This window comes from Aptenodytes patagonicus, chromosome 4, assembly GCF_965638725.1.
Source record: "Aptenodytes patagonicus chromosome 4, bAptPat1.pri.cur, whole genome shotgun sequence".
Classification (NCBI taxonomy): Eukaryota; Metazoa; Chordata; class Aves; order Sphenisciformes; family Spheniscidae; genus Aptenodytes; species Aptenodytes patagonicus.
In genome coordinates, this window is record NC_134952.1 from 13,077,777 (window position 1) to 13,096,794 (window position 19,018).

Below are 19,018 nucleotides of genomic sequence, written 5' to 3' on the forward strand. Positions count from 1 at the left end.
GACACGTATTCTTAAACACCGCCTGTTACACCCATTTAGGGTCCCTCCAGCTTCCAGGGCTTTTGATCAAGACAATTTATGAGGAGTTTCAGAGAGTGATAAAACCAAAATAAAAGCTTTAAAACTGGAAAAGAGGGAAAAAAATGCTCTCACTTCCTTTCAAAAAAATACTTTGTAGCTTGTCATAACTGTTAAACTGATACTCAAAGCCTATTCTTTTCCACTAGCCTAATGTTGGTAACATTCTCTCTTCTCACATGTTCATAACATAAGGGAAGAAGTTCCAAGAGCATCAAAAGGAACACTTGGGCAGCTAGACTCTTTGCTAGATTATGATACCTAGATGGGTCATATTACATTCTTTTATTATTAAAATACTCAGGAACAATCCTTCTGCCATAGTATTAAATTACCCTTTCATTTACTGTGGATGGAAGCTATTACTCTTGCTTTATCTGTTTAAATATGATAGCAGACTTGTTTGAGGCAGGTAATTTTCAAGTCAGGACAAGGGCAACACACTCTTTGTAGAGTAGTACAGCCTACTGGAATTGCTGAATAATCTATTTAGTACATTTCTTCTTGTTGGGAAAAAAAAAAGATATTTTAGGACTTCATCAGTGACAAAACAGGTTTGCTTTCTTTACCTGTTTTTATTTACTTTCACAGAAATTAGATGCCCTTTACATATGATTACAGTAAAATAAAAATTTTTAATTGGATCAGAAGGAAAGACATGAAATAACAGTTCATTGTGGCAACTTGCAAGTTTTGGGTTCTAATTCTTAAGTGGGAAAATTAGGGTTACACCTTTATTTCTAGAGATTGCAACAAGAATAAGCATAGGTTAGTTTTAGACTAACCACAGTAACTATGCCTTCTTGGACTGCAATTGCGCTTTTGTTTCTTTGTTCTTAAAAAAAAAAAGGAACTCAGACACACTATGACAGATCTAAATCCTGCCTTTTTGAAGGCTGACAAGTAGAAATGAACCCAGAGGAGGAGAACACAGGAAGTGACTCATTTACACCCTCGGACTTCTACTGCGGAACAGAAAAAAATGCGATAGTTTATGGCCTAGAACGCTTTAAAGTGTGAATGAAGTCTACATGCAAATACTCACCCCACCATTAACACCTATAGCCATTAGCCACAATGATTTATCCAGTGATCTATCCAAAGACAAACTCAGTATGAGCAGAAAACAATGCTTTATCCAACATTGTAGATCTAGCTCCTGCCAGAATCAGCAGCCAGCTTGAACCAACTACTTCCTCTTCAAAAGGCCCCGAATCGTCCATCTGAATACAGCATAAAGCGTGGTTAAGACAAACGCTTAGAAAAGCTCAGTATTTTTAGACAACTGCCACCCATCAGCAGAGGGCAAGAGGAAGCAGAACACGTGGTGGCAGCCAGCCACGCTGCACAGCTTCCATCTGGAATGCTCTTGCACATGGATCTGCATGAGAACCTCCACACAGCAGCAGTCAGGGGACTTTTCTCTGGGGCTTTTTTTTTCTTGGATAAAACACACTGCTCTCAACAGGAGCTCTTATCATTGTCTGCCTAAAGCACGGGTTGTAGTGATTTCTTCAGTGTTTCTTGCTGGGTGTTGTTGCTCTGCAACTCTCTTCCACCTAATAGGTCCAAGCCAAAAAACAGGCTTTGAGTAAAGTGATTTTATTAATCAACTAGGATTATAGCTTTAAAAAAAAAAATCAAATGAAGATCAACTTGAATGATAACTGACCCAAATCAACTTACAAAGGTTCTTCCAAGTACTGTTATAAACTTAAGTATTCATCCCATAAAAAAGCATCACCTATGAGCCAAGCAACATTATTTAGCTATTTCGAGAGCTCATTTTCACTTTATCATATGCTGCAGAGTAAGCCTCTTAAGTACAATTGATTTTAATTGACTGGAATGTTGATCCCACATATAGTCATGATCTAATCATTACAGAAAAACCTAACTGGTAAACCATGTTGATTTATTTCCTGTTAGTGTATCACTCCTAAAAGAAAGCCTGTTGTGTCTCCAGCTGAAGACAGCCTAGTTGGGAAATTTTATCATTGGTACACTTTTCCATCTCCCCCTCTCCTCAAAAGAATCAAAACAGTATGGTAGGAGGGGGTGGGAACACACTGCTGGCAGCTTGTATGGTAGAAGCAATATTGTATTAATGTGATTATCAAGTCTGAACAATCTGACTCAAATGACTTTGCCGTAGTGGTAAGTGCAGAACAAGGAAGGTGTACTGAAAAGCCTGGCTATAAGCTCTTATGCTGCCACTCCACCTACTGCACGCCTGCAATCTGCTCCTGGGGCCTCGCACAGACAAACTTGTTATCCACAGCTGCACATAAACCCCTGTAGTTTTCCACTACATCTGAGGTGGGCAGGCTGTTTTCATCACTGGCGGCTTTGTGGCTGGAATCCAACTCCCCAGCAATTCATTTATCTGAATCCTTGGCGGCAGGGGGGGGGGGGGGGGGGGAGGGGGAGGAGCACGACACACCAAACAAAACAAAACAAAAAAGAAAAAAGTCTCCCCCACCCCCCACAAGGACACACTATGGCTTTCAGAACATAAATCCTTGTAAGTTTGGGAAGATGACAATCCCTAGGTTAAAAATCATAGCTACTTTTTATTATTAAGGAGCTGCCATTAGAAATTCTAAATACTCTGATATGGAATGTCAGCAAATGAGATCATAAAATATTTAGATCTGAATTTATGAGTAAAGATTGTTATTGAAAGGCCTCAAGTGTTATATGTGCTGAATTTTACTGGTATTGAAACTCAAAGAAAATGAAGACATTCCATTGAGCTCTTATTGGAATTCATATAGTTAAATCAAACAGTTTTCATAGGGTCACATCACATTTGGAAGGGAAAAAAATTATGCACTGATTAAAAAATAGATTTTCATATTACAGAAAAAAAGAAGAGACATACACTATAGAAGGAAGTAATTTCATTCAAGCTGCTCCTTTGGGGAAGACAGCTGTAACGTGTTTCTAGGATATAGCTAAAATCTGACTTTCCTCTATACACATTAGTCTCTTAATACACAGATCTTGACTGGCCAGTTGAAAACAAGTTCTGTGAAGACGGATCACATGAGAGGAGACAACCAAATGATATGCTGAGAACAGTGTTACCTCTTCTTGAATTTTTAAAGGAATTTATTTTTCAAGAGTATTCGCTAACAAAACCACTAAAAAACCCCACCAAAAAACAGAAGTTGCAAACATACGGTATTTACATCTGCTGTTCTTGCCAATCCTGAAAAGAGTTCCTGAAAGAAACGGTTGCTGCAAAGGCTAGCTCAGCTCTACAGTCTATTGGAAGGGAAGAGAATTTAATTTCGGTTATTACTCTCAGTGAAGTACTGTCATCTGACTTTTAGTGCATTTTCACACATCAATTACAAAAGCAACTGGCATAACCAGTTCTGCTCAAGCAGGATTCCTGAAGGTAATTGATACAAGAAATTAATCATGCAAACCTCCATTGTAAATGTACTTCCAGCTTCTCAGACGAGATTACTTGTTCTGACAGCTTTTAAGCTTTAAAACATTTAACTGTACAAAAACTGTATAAAACTTCTTGGTGACAATGCAAAGCAATCCAACCTTAGCCTATGCCAATACTGATTGTTTATCAAAAGAAAAATATTCATGTATACTGTCAGCAGTAAAAGTAGGCCAAACACCAACTCAGCTGGAGTGACTTTAATTCCCACATTGTTAAAATAGACTACGATACTATGTCTTACATATACTAGTTGAACAAGTGAGTGCTGTTAGAAGTTTTTATAGGACTTGAGAAAAGGCTTATGTGCTCAAAAACCTCTCTGACCATTCTTTTGGTTGGAGGTCAGACAGAAAAAAATGCTACTGCTCCTTACAAATTGTGTCTGGCCTCAGCTGTGTACGTACAGCCATCTTCAGCTGTGGTATAATAATGCTCAGCTTGTGAAAGGGAACTGAAGTTTGAGGGTCTGGAGTCTTCATCATTTATTTATTAAGTAGCAGGCCAGAAGGAAATAAGAACTGGTATTTCTAAGACAATCCTTAGCCACTTCACAGTTCAATTACTTCCCCCTCCCCCCCCTTCGTGCTTTACATAAACACATACCTTACAATTGCATTCCTTCTTGCAAATTTCTTTCAATCCCAGACAAGATTATTATGGGGAAAGTATCAGAACAATGTACAATATGAATGTATTTAAAGACTATTCCCTTCATATAAGTTTAAAAAACGTGTACACAAACATCCTTATTTTTCAGAAAACTAATTTTGCAGTTAACTTTGTTCATTTCATTCTGGGGGAAAAAAAAAAGGTATCAAAAGATGGAACCATGAACATACCAATGAACTCACTATAGAGGTCTACAGCCAAATTAATGGGATAGTCACAGGGCTCTAATTAGTGACCCAGCACAAAGGATTTCTTTGATGTTTGTCCAGAAGCAAAACAAGCTGACTTGAGAAAGGATTACTTGGTGGCTCAGTCACCTTAGTTCCTGTGCACAAAGAGCTTCATATCAAGCAGGATGGATTTCCCTAGGTATGTGAAAATTGAGGACAGATACAAACAGAAATTGATAGCCATAGCTACTACTACAGTCAGGTTATTTTGTGGCATCTTAAGATAACCCAAAGGACTTTCAACAGTCTAAACAAGTTACATGCAACTTGAATTTTTTATTTTCTTTTCCAAGATGGGAAACCATAATCAAGTAAAAATCATGATGAAGAATTTATCATCTTTCCTCTAAGTTGCCTTTCAGAATTAACTTAGACCAAGATTTTGCTAATAGAAACACTACTCAAGAGCCTCTGTAGTCAGGCAGATTGAGTCTCCTACAATCTGTGGACTAATGAGTATTTTACCACATAGACAATAACAACACTGGGAACAGATAATTTGCAGGAAGACCTGGACTCCATGGTATGAATACGTTTGGTTTTTTTTTTTTTTTTGCTTGAAAAGAATCAGTAAGTCAAGCCTGAGCAGCCAGAGAATGGAAAGGCTCTTGCTCAATAGACAACCCCTGTTTCAAGCACCAGTACCAACAGAGGCAGGAACTGGAAGAGGAGGGACAGGGTCAAGCTCAAGAGGAAGGCACAGTCTATACCTCCATCATTTCCCAAACTTGAGGCTTCTCAAGTAAGAGACTCTCAGAAGCCTGTCAGTTTTCTGCCACCATCAAATAGGCATGAAACCCTTTAACAGGGCACTGAATATCTCTTCAGTACAAATCCAGATGAATACCCAAGAGGCAGAGTGATGAAAAGTTAAATTACAAGGGCACGCCAATGCACAATTCTTTTGTTCATCATGTCAGCGGCAGAAAACATTAGAAATAAGTCTGTCAGAGCACCGAATCCTATGAATGAAGTCAGGTAATCCTGCTCATACAGAAGACAGAAGGAATAAAGTATACTACGGGAAGGAAGCAATACCCATGATAACTGTGGCCAGCAGCACATGAGCAACGTCTAACTATTTCTCATCAAGTTTGCACAAGCCTAGTTGTGTAATATAATCAGAAATCCATGGCATGGAGTGACAGGTGACTGCTGCTACGAATCACTATGTTAGTTCAAGAGGTCAACAGACAGCAGGGTTCAAAACCCTGCTGATTTCCCATGATGTTAGAAAAACTGACCCTCCCTTTTCTCCCTCCAGTTTGCTTTTCTTGAAGTGTATAAGAAGTTACACACAATGCTATGCTAAAAGAATACTTAGATTTTGAATTAGTTCCTTCTGTCTAGGTGGCATTTTCCACTCAGACTGTGTGCTCTACACACTTCACTCAATACATCAAGCTGACAGCATCCAATTAACAATTACGATGTTGCCATCGTTGTTCACGGCCTCACAGCTCCCCATACAGTCCTCAAAACCCAGCTCCAATACTCACTAGGTCATGTAAGAGTGTTCCACAATGTTTTCGACAACTCTTTGCATAAGACAGTGTGGTAGTCGAGTCATGAAACACTGGTGGTCAAGATATGGAGTCTCAGGCTCCAAAACAGTTACCACCTTTATATCCCCAAATGATTGGCTTCTCAGGGCACCTAGTGTTTATAGTGGATTTCATATAACACAAGTGTAACTCCCATTGCTTTAAGGAAGGCCCTAGCACTTCTGGGAAGAAAAATAAATTAAAAAAAAAATCAAGCCCAATTTCAAGTAAAGCATACATAAAGTACAGACAATTAACAGCCACCTATAAAAAAATAGTTTAGGCACCTTGTTTCATGCCCCACAGGAAAAAGTGCAGACACTGAAATCATTTACTAGGACACTAACCATTTACCTTCATCACAGCCATCTTCTTCCCCAACTCCCACATTTCATTGCATACCTCCGAATTCTTCGATACACGAGATAAGGATTTTTCAAGCACCTACTCTTCTAGTCTTGGAAATAAATACATACCTCAAGGTAGAAATAGAACCAGAGCATTTGTTCTTCTGGCCTAGTACCCCTTTTTCCAGAAAGGAGAAGGAACTGGTGTTGGCCAACAAGCACCATCCCAATAGCTATATGCTGTCACCTCCTCCACTTACACATGTGCAAGTTCTCTAGGCACAAGTCAAAGAGCCAAATGCATGCCTCTAAATGGGCAAAAAACTCTGCAACACAAGTGCTACTTTGTCATTGCCAAAGCAATCTGTGAAGAGTAACCTAAATTGGGATGTGCTTTTGGGTGCTGGTGAGGCTGGATTAGTTATTTACAGCATTACCCATATCTCAGAAATTCTACATGTCAAACATAACTTCAGGAAAGCACCAAATACATTAGGAAGGATTAGTTCTTGTTATCCAAGAGGCATTGGAGACGATTATTTCAGACTTTCAATCTTGCCAGAAACTCACTAACGGTTGGATGCCATACCACATAATTCTTTAATAGCTACTTTTTTCTAACAAATTTAATACAACCATTCAATGTTGTAGTGTTCTGGGAACACTGAATACTCACGCTGTAAGATAGTTTGGATCTAAAGGAAAAATACTCACTGTACCAGCAACAACCACAAAATGTTAATAAATTATTTACCCACTTACCAAAGAACAGATGACTACAATAAAATACACCGCTAAGTGTCCGAGTACTGCAATTATTAAGCCTCTTCAATTGTGTCATCAAAAATCTTTGGTGAACACTTTGGAACTGTTAATTGTATCAAGATAAGCTATAGATAAAGTCTGAATCATTGATCATAGTGACAACTTCAAAAAGCTGCTCAAACTTCAGTTAAATTAACAGCCTAGCTACAGTTAACAACAGTCACACAAGACACCTGAATTTCCAGAGCACTTTACCCTAAAAATCAAGCAGCACAGTCCTTCAAATCAGCATTCTCACTTCACACACAGCAGCTGATTTTGAAGTTCTAACTACACGGTCTCTCTCCATGCAAACATTCCCAGTCCCACAGTGGTTTGAACAAGGAAGTGAGAACCGAATGAAGTACAACAAAAGCCCCAAACACATAAAATGCTTATATGCAATCCAAAAATCCCAGATCAAGTGAGACAGATTGAAAGAGGGTGTCTTCTTCTCACTGAAAGAACAGTTTATAAACTACTGACCACATAGATGGATTTCAATGAGGTTTTTCCCCATTGGGAAGGCAGGTTATTTGATTCACTAGCAATCTGCTTGGGTTCATCTGTAGTAGAACCAGTCCTCTGAAATGTTAGTTTTCAACAATATTATAAAGCTATAGCTTGAGAAGTGATATACAAAGAAAGAGGTTTTGGGTTTTCACTGTGGTTTTTTACTCTCTTATGACACACTAAGGACAGCCTGAAAAGATGTTTGTATAACCTCTTCACCCCCCTCCCCCACCCCCCAAAACAGCTGCTAAAATTTGACAAATCATGGATCTAACTACTGGCAAATATAAGCAACAGACACACACATAAAAACCGATGTCAAAACTAGCTAAGCAGCAATGAAGACAGAGAGAAACCTAAATTCTTTGGTGTTTCTGATGTTTTAAAAGTTTCTCTCTATTCAGGGAACCACTTCAATAAACAATTTCAATACATGCTCCCTCTTGGACTATACTGTACAAGAAAAAAAATTATTCCATTCATCTATCCTGAACTGTATTGTATTGTTCCAACATTTCAAGTCAGTAATCAAATTTTCATCAGGGCCCACACACGGAAAATTTCAGCTCCAAACAGCAAATACTTCAGAAAACAAGGAATGGGCGAAACTAGCATTCCAACACAGTTTCTGGCACTCTACCATTCACTCTATCTTGAATTTATATATTTTTAGTTATATTTAAGCACAAATAAGCCAAGGCCCAGCAGAACACAATTTCCCTTCAAACAGCATGTTACAGATGGGTCTGTGACACAAAGGCCACAAACCAGTGAAAGCTAGAACAAGATAAAGAAATTTGGAAGATTTTCAAAATACCTCCTAAGCTTGATTATAAAAAACAAATACACATTCATATACTTTGAATCTTCACACAAAATGCTTTATAACAAAGTGGTATGTGTTTTCATGGACCACTCAATGTAATGACCATGTAGAACACATTCTTTTGAACGGCACTGTTATAATGGAAGTAAAATTTCAGTGAAGAACCTTCTTTGATACTGTCCAAGAAATTGTGCGCAACTCAAACAAACAGGCTTCACAGTCATATATACAGATCATAATCTTAACTGGCTTCTACATTCACCACTAATCCTAACACAGAATTAAACAAATACCTTTTGTATTTTCTTTGGATCTTTCTGCGAGTTTTCTCTCAGAGGTACTTTTCCAAACAAATTCCATCCCACATCATTTTGTTTTTCAAATCTTGCACTTTGCTTTCTGGTAAACAAATTCCTACAAAAAAAAAAGTTTGATTAAGAAAAAGGGTTGATTAATTATAATAAACAGAAGGATAGACAATTTGCTAACCTTATATATCTCGATCACATATTCCAACCCCTCTTGTGGTCGTGCTGGCAGGCACTGTTTCCCATCTTCAAGAGGTACATCATGCAGTATTATCTATATGCAGTCCATACTAGGCAATGGACTTGGTTAAATAAGAATTTTTAGTAGATAAAAAAAAGTTCATTTGTAATTTTCTGAAAGTGACCTTCTTTTTTAGCCTCCCTCTACATCGTTCAGCCGCATTTTTAAAGTAAGACTAAGACACTAAATCTCTTGCTGCATAAACATTCTCCATCCACCTGTTATAACACACTACTACCAAAAATCACAAAAAAGCTGCATAGTAGCCTTTTACTGTATTTGATCTGCTTTCATAGATTATTTTTCCTGAATAACCTTAAAAGCTATCAAAACACATTAATTCTGAAGTCTTTCTGAAATGTCTCAAATTAACCAGCTTAAACACTGTATAACAGTCATAAAGCTAGACATAAAGCCACTGAAAATTAAATTATTTTTATTGACATTACTAGTTTTTAATCAAGCAATATGCCAGACTTGTGTCTTCTCACCACAGCTATGTTCTTCCAAAACTGGACATACGGTACAGACCAGCCTTCATGCTTTTGGTAGCACTCAGCTCCAAAAGCACAACAGATATTCCACACCCATGGCATGTCTGGATTATTAAAGTAACAGATTTTCTTTTGTCCTACTGTCTAGTTTAGCGAATATTCAAATATGTCCAGGTTAGCTCTATTATTTACACACCTTGTGGTAGGTTTTTCCTGGGAACTTGACTATAGGCTTTTGCTCCCTCATTTAAAAGAAAAAACACCCCAACAATTCCACTGAGACAAAAGCATTTTGCTACTTAAATCAGCAGACAGCTATAGCACCTTCATACCACGATGCTTCCAGTCTGGCATTACTGCTTTTCCTTACAATTACTACCTTAATGCCCAGTGGGTTGATCCACCAAGTACAGATTGTTTCTTATTCATGAAGCGTGGCAGTTTGGGAAATAAAACTATATTGAGCTTCATGTTGTAAAAGGGCTGAATACATATCTGCAATAGGAACGACCTGGACACTAAAAAGTTGTTTTTCCTGGCCACTTCGGATCAGCTAACATGAACAATATCATAAATACACCAACAGAGATAATATTTATTAGAATATAGGAGAAATGTTTAATATGAGGAAAACAATCGAGGCACAAACGTCAGAGTGTGCCGGAATGTATTATAAGGTTAATAGGGTGCACCGCCATCCTTACATATGCATATATTTACACAAATGATCACATGCTTCTATATCACAAGGGTACAGTTACCTTGAAACCCAAACCAGGAACAGATTATCATATTAAGAGATAAGAACAAAGTGTTTAGGTACAGAAATCACACAAGTCAGTAACAACTGATGTAAAGCTAAGCAGTAACTGTACTTCTACAAACCCCTTTCAGCTTTCCCCTACCCCACCTCACACAAAATAAAAAACAGTATAAAGATGTAGGGGAAACAATTGTAGGGAAAGCACTAAAGAAGAACAGCATGGAAAAACGTAGAAACATACTGCCATGCTTTCATAGAATCACTGAGGTTGGAAAAGACCTCTAAGATCATCGAGTCCAACCGTCAACCCAACACCACCATGCCCACTAAACCATGTCCCTAAGCGCCTCATCTACACGTCTTTTAAATACTTCCAGGGATGGGGACTCCACCACTTCCCTGGGCAGCCTGTTCCAATGTTTAACCACTCTTTCAGTAAAGAAATTTTTCCTCATGTCCCTCTTTCCACTTTTTTCAAAGCATGACATTATAATTCTACAGGTAAACTACTGGATCAAAACCAAGTATTTGCTTTGTCTCTGTAACTAGCATACTCCATTTCAGTGTTATGAAGCTCATCATTACAGCTATAATGCTACTTAGAGATTTATAAGCTAACTAGAGCATTAATCAACAAGTTTGACTACACTGCTACCAGTACAACTACTACTGCTGGGAAAAAAAGAGATCATCATAAAAACAACTGCCAAGAAAGGTATCTCAGTTGAATTTGCTTTCTTTTCACCAGCAATTCCTTCACCTTGGCAATATAAAGAATCCATTCTGCTTGAGCATTTAGTACCCTGAAGGGTTTCTGCATGTAATTATCTTCTTACCCCTGCCCGAGTTCGTAATATGTATGTAAGACAGCCTGAGATGATGGATTTATAAGACCATTTGAGACAGCTACCAGGGAAATGAAATGTAAAGAGAGACAGACATGAGATTATTTTTTATATGTATATATATGTTCAGTTAATTTAAAATGGAGAAATATCAAGCAAGTTCTAAAATGTATCTAAGAATAAAAGGAAAACATGACAGGAGTAACATAATCAGAACCACTGCAGCTAAATAGGATACACGCAATGCAAGACAGGCTGGCTATTCTTGCAAAAGGTTTTCTTTCACATTGTTACTACTTCAGAAGCAAGCAAACTAAATTCCAAACTACATACTCTCTTCAGAGAAAACAAGAATTTGTAGCATCAGGGACACCTGAAAGAGCCCCATAAGGAGGCACACCTGTGTGACAGTTCTGTGCACATTCAAATCCTCTTTTGCAAGTAAAAGGCTTTCACGACAGTTCATTAGCACTGCAATAACATGAAAATTAAAGGACTAACAGGCAACTTTCTCTCCCTATCTATCCACATTAGAGGTTGATAGCACAGGTATATAGAAGCAACAATCCTCCAGTCTCCTCTGAGGGATTTTTAAGAGCAGCAGTAGGTCTTTATCCTCAGAGCAAAATAAAGATGAATTGGAATGATAAAGTATAATAGCTCTCTGCTGCAAGTGCCTGCGTAACATGAACTAAACCTGAAAAGTCAATCTCACATACCTGCTTTCAATTAAATTCCGCAATCATAACTGTTTTCCCTTTAGAGGGAGCATCACAATAAGTAATCTGTTCTACAGCTTATCTAGCATATTGCACAGCACTTGCTCAGCTCACTCTTCTCTGTCTGCATGACTTCCACTATACATTCTAGTGCACCAGGCATCTCTTCCTCTCTTTGTACTATGCCAGGGATTTCCAGTTCACCATTTTGTTGTTTGTTTGGGGTTTTTTTAATTTAAAATATATATTGAACTGAAAGCACCAGGCATGGTCAATATAACATTCCCATTCTATACAGAGCAACTTACTCTCCTTTTCCCCTTTTTCCTTGCTCAGTCTGTGCCTAAGTCCTGGTGTTTTGCTGGTGTCCACACTCTTTATGCACTCCAAAAAGTCTCAAAACTCCCAAAAGGCATAACATTATCAGAAGCCACAAATTGGCACAATCAGGTGTAGAACCACAAACTACAACATGTTCTTGCTTTGACTGAGAACACACAACATTGTTAAACCCTGATCTGCCCCAGACTGGAACAAGCCAAAGGTAAACCACGTGACAGTTGGGCTGGCATGGAAGGAGCAGAAGGGATGCTGCTCCCTTTGCACCTAATTTTAGAAAACTTAAGGAAAAAAAAATACTATGGAATGTTCTCTGGTCTGATTTCTGCAGAGCTTTGCAATAAATCAGGACAACACCACAGGGTCCTGATAAAGCCACTACTTGAGACTTCTGGACTGAAAGCAGACCCTTAAAATATGCAGCTCCCTTAGAAGGAAGTAATGATTTCTGCCATATATATCAGAGCAAATAATTCATAGCAAAAGCTTTCATTTTTCTGCTGCCACAGCACAAAAAGGAATTCCTTTCCTCCCATGCTTACACAGATCCCTAGGACTTTCAGAAAAAAGTACTAAGCAGTCTCACTTCTGAGCAAATATAATCCACCAACAAAATTCCACTCTAAAGGTAACTTAAGGAGATCTTAACTAATGGAAAATACAGGTTAACAAGGAGCAAAAATTCTCTATTTGAAAAACAAACAAACAAACAGACCTTCACTCCAAAGATGAGCTCAGAAATCCTAAGGGAAAAGATCTCAAAGTTTAATTGCAAGAGTTTTAAGATACAAAAATTAATTTAAGATCTTGAATGTAAAAAAGGTTGACATGCCTGGAAAGAAAAGATCACATGCTGATCATTATCTCAGTCTCACTGTCCTCTTCACAACCATTAGAGCACATCATGCTGATTTACAACAGGGATATTAACAGGAATATCTGACATGATACATCATGTCTGCAGTATCATTAGTGTGGAGCCATTAAAGTGTCATGGGTTACATTTGCATTCCTATTGAACATGTTAACTATTTTACACTAAGTGTCTGCAGCTGCTTATTTTAGGAAAACCAAGTACAGAAGTTAAATTGAGGTTACATTTCAAATAGAAAATTACTGTTGCACAGTCCCCTAAAAAACAATATTTGGCACCAAACAGCTGGTTAACCTTGTTATTTTAATTGAGCTGTGGAAAGGAATTAGGTACCTCCTGAAGAGAATTTAATTCTAACTCCAGAGTTAATGTTTACATACATACAAATAGCATCCTGTGATACAGGAGAGAGACCGAACAATCTTTTGCTTGAACATACACACACTGCACCATTACTGTATACTGATCTGCCCAACTGCCTTTTTTGTGGGGAAGAGAGGAAGTTAATACCAATAGATAAGTTCAGCAGTGTCAGGAAAATGTTATTTTTTAATAAAACTTAAGAACCACTTCCTTTTGGTTCTATAAGCACCGCTAAGATAAACTTACTGAATAGTTCCCATATATACATACTGTACATTCATATATTGCCAGTATTTATGTAGCCTTGTGTGCTGTCATGGTCAGACTGAAGCCTCAATCAAATTAAAAAAAAAATATTAAAAACACATCAATAACAAGTAATCAAGCCAAAACTATCCATATTGCATCTATTAAGATAGATGCTTATGCTTTTAAACAAAGTCTCGCATCACCACAGAAGCAGAAAGTCTGTCTAATTCAGTCCAATTCTCTTTCTAAAAAGACAGGAAGTCTGTAACACAACTGCCAGCAACTACTGCCGCGTGACGAGTTCACAGCACTGCTCCACAAGCATTCAAGTATTCACTTTCTCCACATTTCAGCTGTGGTTTGTCCCAAGCAAGGTCAGCCACTTATGTGAAGTGGCCTCTCAAAAGGTCATCCCTCCCCACCACCCCCCCAGTTCAGTATACAAACCTATCCACTAAAAGGAGCTGAGACAGTGCTGCCAGTCAGCTGTAAACCTCCTCCCTGAAAAGTCTCAAAGTCTTCTCTAGCCAGGCAGGCTCAATATTGTGCCCCTTGAGAAACGTCTGAAGTTTGGTATCACCGGAGTCAAGGAACTGTTTCTCTGGCACATGTCACTTGAACAACAGGAAAAAAGGATGGGCTCCAACACAGTAGCTGTCAGAGGGTGGAGTCGAGCGAGGCGGACACACATACACCCACTGACACGCCTGTTGGTACACACACACACCCCCACACACACACCTGGACTTCCAGGCAACGCACAGTATTTTTTTTTTCCCCCCAGAACTCCCAAGATATGCCAGTTGCCTGAAATAAAAGGGTACAGGAGCTTAGGGCTTCAGAGTTGCCATGATTAGAGTATTTGGGTTCTCCAGAAAATCTGAAATTGATGATTTTTAACTATTTTAATGTTACTATTTTGACATGGCTCCTTAGACGAAGTTCCAAAGATCGCAGTATGTGAACTACTGGCATGCAGCATGGAATGATAGTTCTGAGCAAAACAAAAGTGAGATGGCATATGCTGCTCTGCGGTAGACTACCTTAACACTGACCTAGCACAGAGATTATATTTGCAAATAAATGGGTTCCTTACTCTTAAGAAGACAGTTGCTGTGAAGAAACATGCATGAGAATTAACTAGAAAATGATCCAACTCATGCAGACTGATGCAGTTTTTTGTCTGCATTTACCCAAAACTAATTTGCAATTGCAAGTAAGTTTGTTACAAGTGTTAAAAACACATACAACATTTCCTGCTCTCAAGATGCATGCTCACATTCAAATTTTAATTAGTTTTTCAATTAAGAAGGTTATTTTCAGAAGACAAAACAATTAGAATAGTCATGCGAATTAACAACTGGAAGGACTTACCAGTCTCATGAGTAGAGCAGATGAAAAATAAGGGCAGTGGAGAAAGTTCAAAAGGTTCAGATTTGGTAGAACAAAATTATCTTGAAAAACAATTTCAAATGAGCATCAGACTTGCATGTATTCTTAAGATGCAGGAAAGAAACAGAGGCAAGTCAAAGTTCATTTCAGCTGTTTCTGGAGGAAGATTCTGAAATTTCCTGATAACTCTAAACTACATGAGGAAAGAGCAGTAAGGTCTTGAGCCCCTCAGCCTATGCAAAGGCAGTCATACTGGAATGTATAACGGACTTATCTAAAGAGTTTGACAGTAAGCAGATATTAATTGTAAGAACTAGGTAAACCTGTGTCAAGCACATAAGCACAGTATAAGAGATGTCTCCACAGACATTATTCCTCGAGGCATCCAGGAATCTACATTGAAACAGGACATTTCAAGTAACATACGGCACCTATTAAGCAAAAAATATATTAAGAGAAATTTTATTAAGTATTTGCTGCATTGTGAGCAAAAGTGTCCAGCGACCTTATCTGGCATGGTACAAATTCAATTAACACTACCTAGGAAACATTATCACACTATTATGGAATTTAGGCAAAAGGTATAACAACATTGTTTTCTTCTCATCTTCAATGACCTTTTGTATTCTGTACTAACCATAACCTTCACAACTTACCCTCAATAAACAGAAGAAAGATTCTCACCTCTAGATGTTCCAAATTTGCACTCTGGCCACTTAAACAATTTCCAGAGGCACAGAAAATAAACCCTGAAAAATCAGCAACGCATTCTATCACAGCAAATTTGGTTAGTGGAGGAACAGGACAATAAATCTTGATGACTAGGGAACTGATGGACTAGAGAAGAAATTCTTGTCAGAAGACCTACCAAAATCTCCTGAAGAGCCCTAAATCTACATTCTCCACATGTGAAAGCCAACAGTTGGTACCGATGACCAGATAACATTAGTTTCTAGAAATAATTCACTAGATGCAGTGATTGCCAGTCCCTGCACCCCCCCCCCCAACCCCAGATCACCTCTCAGTCAACCTACACTTTTATAAAAAAAACAACAACAAAAAAAACCCCACAAAATAAAACCAGAAACCAAAACAAAAACAACCAACAGAACAAAATATCATCAAAAAAGCCCAAGTATTTTGGCTATGGTGAAGAACCTTCATCAACAAATCAAAACTTATGCTTTGAGTAAGATTCCAAAATCACATACAAAAGCAGGGTTTGCAGAAGTTTATCTCAGAGATTGCCAAAGGTCAAGGTAAAGGAAGAACAATGCTTGGTTTATGGATAAACAAATCCAACAGAAGTAGAGCCAGACAGCCTAGAAGTTGACCTACCTATGAAAGAGCTAACTGATGACAAATCACATTTTATAAATCCCTATCACATTTTATAAACAAAGTTTTCCAACCACTGACATTCCAGTATGTTCAGTAAGAACAAAGAATAATGGCACTTTACAATGTAACAGATACCTGCAGGTCTGAAAAAAATTTCCACAGTTGAGGGAGACAGTAATACAAGTTAGCAGTACAGGATATCTGAAAGGTTGCAAGAGGGTAACTTTGAAATCTCTCTTCAGATTTCTGGGAAAAAAAGGAGGGTTTGATAAACTACTTATCAAGACTACAATGTTCTGTATTTACCTTTTTTTCTTAGAGGGTAGCCCTCATTTCAGAGGAGAACAAAGCAGAGCTGCCTACACTGAAGTGTCAAAGACATGAAAAGATAAATCAGACAGTAATCCTGCATGTTTAGCAGTTAGGACTGGTTGTAGCAAACCAAGAACTATTTTGCATGGGGATGATGCACAGTGCTAGCCTACCACGCTAATGCTGCAGAATTCTCAGAAACAGGAGTTTCAGCAAGTTAGGACTCTCATACAAAAGCAACATTTGGGTCCAAGTTCAAACTATTAGAGTCAACCAGCTATACATAACAGTTCTTTTCTAGCTGGCAAAATTCCCAGCTATCCCAGCGTTATCAGAATAACCTGAAATTCTATTCCCAGAGTCTGAAAGCGGATTTCTTCATTGATCTGAAGTACTATTACCACACAAATCAAAAATGGAATGAATACATGAAATGTCATTCTAAGCAAAAAGCTGAACCTCAGTCAGCAGTAAGACCTTGCAGCAATAAAGATTAAACATGGACTGGGTATTAGCAAGATCAAAAGGAAAAAAATTATTAAAAGCTCAAAAACTGGAGGAAGTCCAAAGGACAAGCGGGGACACTGAGAGAGGTGGTTTCATTTAGCCTGGTCGACCATTCTCAGAGATGCAAACAGAAAAAACAAGAGGCAAAGCAGCAAGCTGCTGCAAAGTAAATTCCAACTGGATAAAAGGGGATAAAATCCTGGACCGTGTAGCCTAGAGAGATTGTGGTAACTCTGTCCTTGGATATACTCACAATGACTGGACAAGGTCCTGAGGAACATGATCTAGTGCTGAAGTCAGCGCTGCATTGAGCAGGAGGTTACACCAGATGGCCCCAGAAGTCCCTTCCGACCTAAACTGTTTCGTGATTCTGTACTTGCAAAAGGCTGCAGTTCACAAAGGGGAGTCCAAGCACTAGTGTAAATACCTTGTCTTACCTCATGATTGTTACCAAGTTCTTGTGTTTATTCTGTCAGCTGTCAGTGTAAGGTGTGAATGACTGCTTATTCACTGTAGCATTTTTTTCTTTATTATTCTTACGTATGGCTCGAAAACTTTTGAGGCAGTTAATGGCTAGGAAGAGAGGCTTAAGATGGATAGCTCCTTAAAACAGCAATGTAACTAATGCCCAAATTGAGATTAACAGTTCATAAAGAAGAATTAATAGTTTTTTTTTTCCTGCCAGCAAAATCAACTTTTATTTAATAGAACTCTGAATATCCAGAGCAAGGCATAAAAACACATACTCCTGCTCCAGAAAACCCATGGTCTCCATATACTATTTCTGTTAAACAAGTATTCATCCATACATAGAACTTTATTAACAGACCATTTCTTGTTTGAGCCTTTATAAATATGTTTAAAAACAAAAGTTAATGTTGACTCCAACTTCCCCACAGATTACGTAACACTGGAAAGGAAGGGAGATGGTATTAAAAAAAAATAACAATCAAGGAGCAAGAATTTATATTTATTCCATCTAATTTCACCTTGCTCACTGCTTTTTTCAGAATCTCGCAGCATACATAACATTCCCGTACAATGTCGACCCTGCATTAAGTAGTCTTTACAGTCAGGGTAATTTTTTTTTTATCATTTCTGTACTTGCAATAACTTACAACAGTTGATATTGCTGATAAGGAAGGGAAGGAACAAAAAGTCGGTTGAACATTAAATGGTATTTTGATTAGATAGAGAGATAGATAAGAGTGTCACATGGCTGACTGTGCTGATATTCTCCCTCTTCCCCAGTGCCCATCCACTACTTCTCACAGCTCCTTTTAACAGAAGGAAACATCAGGAAAGTTCTTGCAAATGAACTGAAGATTTGAAGTCCATCTAACCCACTAATTCACTAAACCTTCATATAGACAATGAATCAGAATGAAAACAGACCTTAATTTCATTCATCTGAATTAGTTCCTGAAGTCTTGTATACATCTATCAAAACGTATGTAATTCTTACTCTTGCGATTCAAAGCAAGCATGTAGAATGCATAGAACTGAACAACCGCAAGCTTTCCAAAAGGCAGCCTCACACAGGAGACGAAGGAGAAGTAACAGGGACCAGGGAGGGGGGGAAGCATTATAGCTGAATGCTGCAAGCAACGTACAACATCCATCTATGCCACAAATCTCATTCACTAGCCAGTGTGAGACTTAGGTAATGCTTCCCAGCAGCCACTAGAAAACAAACATACACATTTGACTTTATTTAAAATAATAACTGGAACACATTAAGTCCTCGTTTACTGCATAGTTTTGCACCAATACTGAAAAAAAATCCCAAAACTC

The 19,018-nt window shown here is 38.2% G+C and overlaps 1 protein-coding gene across 2 annotated transcripts in view; it reads right to left on the reverse strand.

The window, feature by feature from the left end:
• Positions 1–19,018, reverse strand: part of TBC1D14 (TBC1 domain family member 14) — an 80,497-nt gene that overhangs the window by 49,134 nt on the left and 12,345 nt on the right. For both annotated transcript variants that reach the window (XM_076335895.1, XM_076335896.1), the window contains exon 3: positions 8,771–8,891. In XM_076335895.1, coding sequence (XP_076192010.1) covers positions 8,771–8,891 — 121 coding nt within the window. The remainder of the gene's footprint in view (positions 1–8,770; positions 8,892–19,018) is intronic.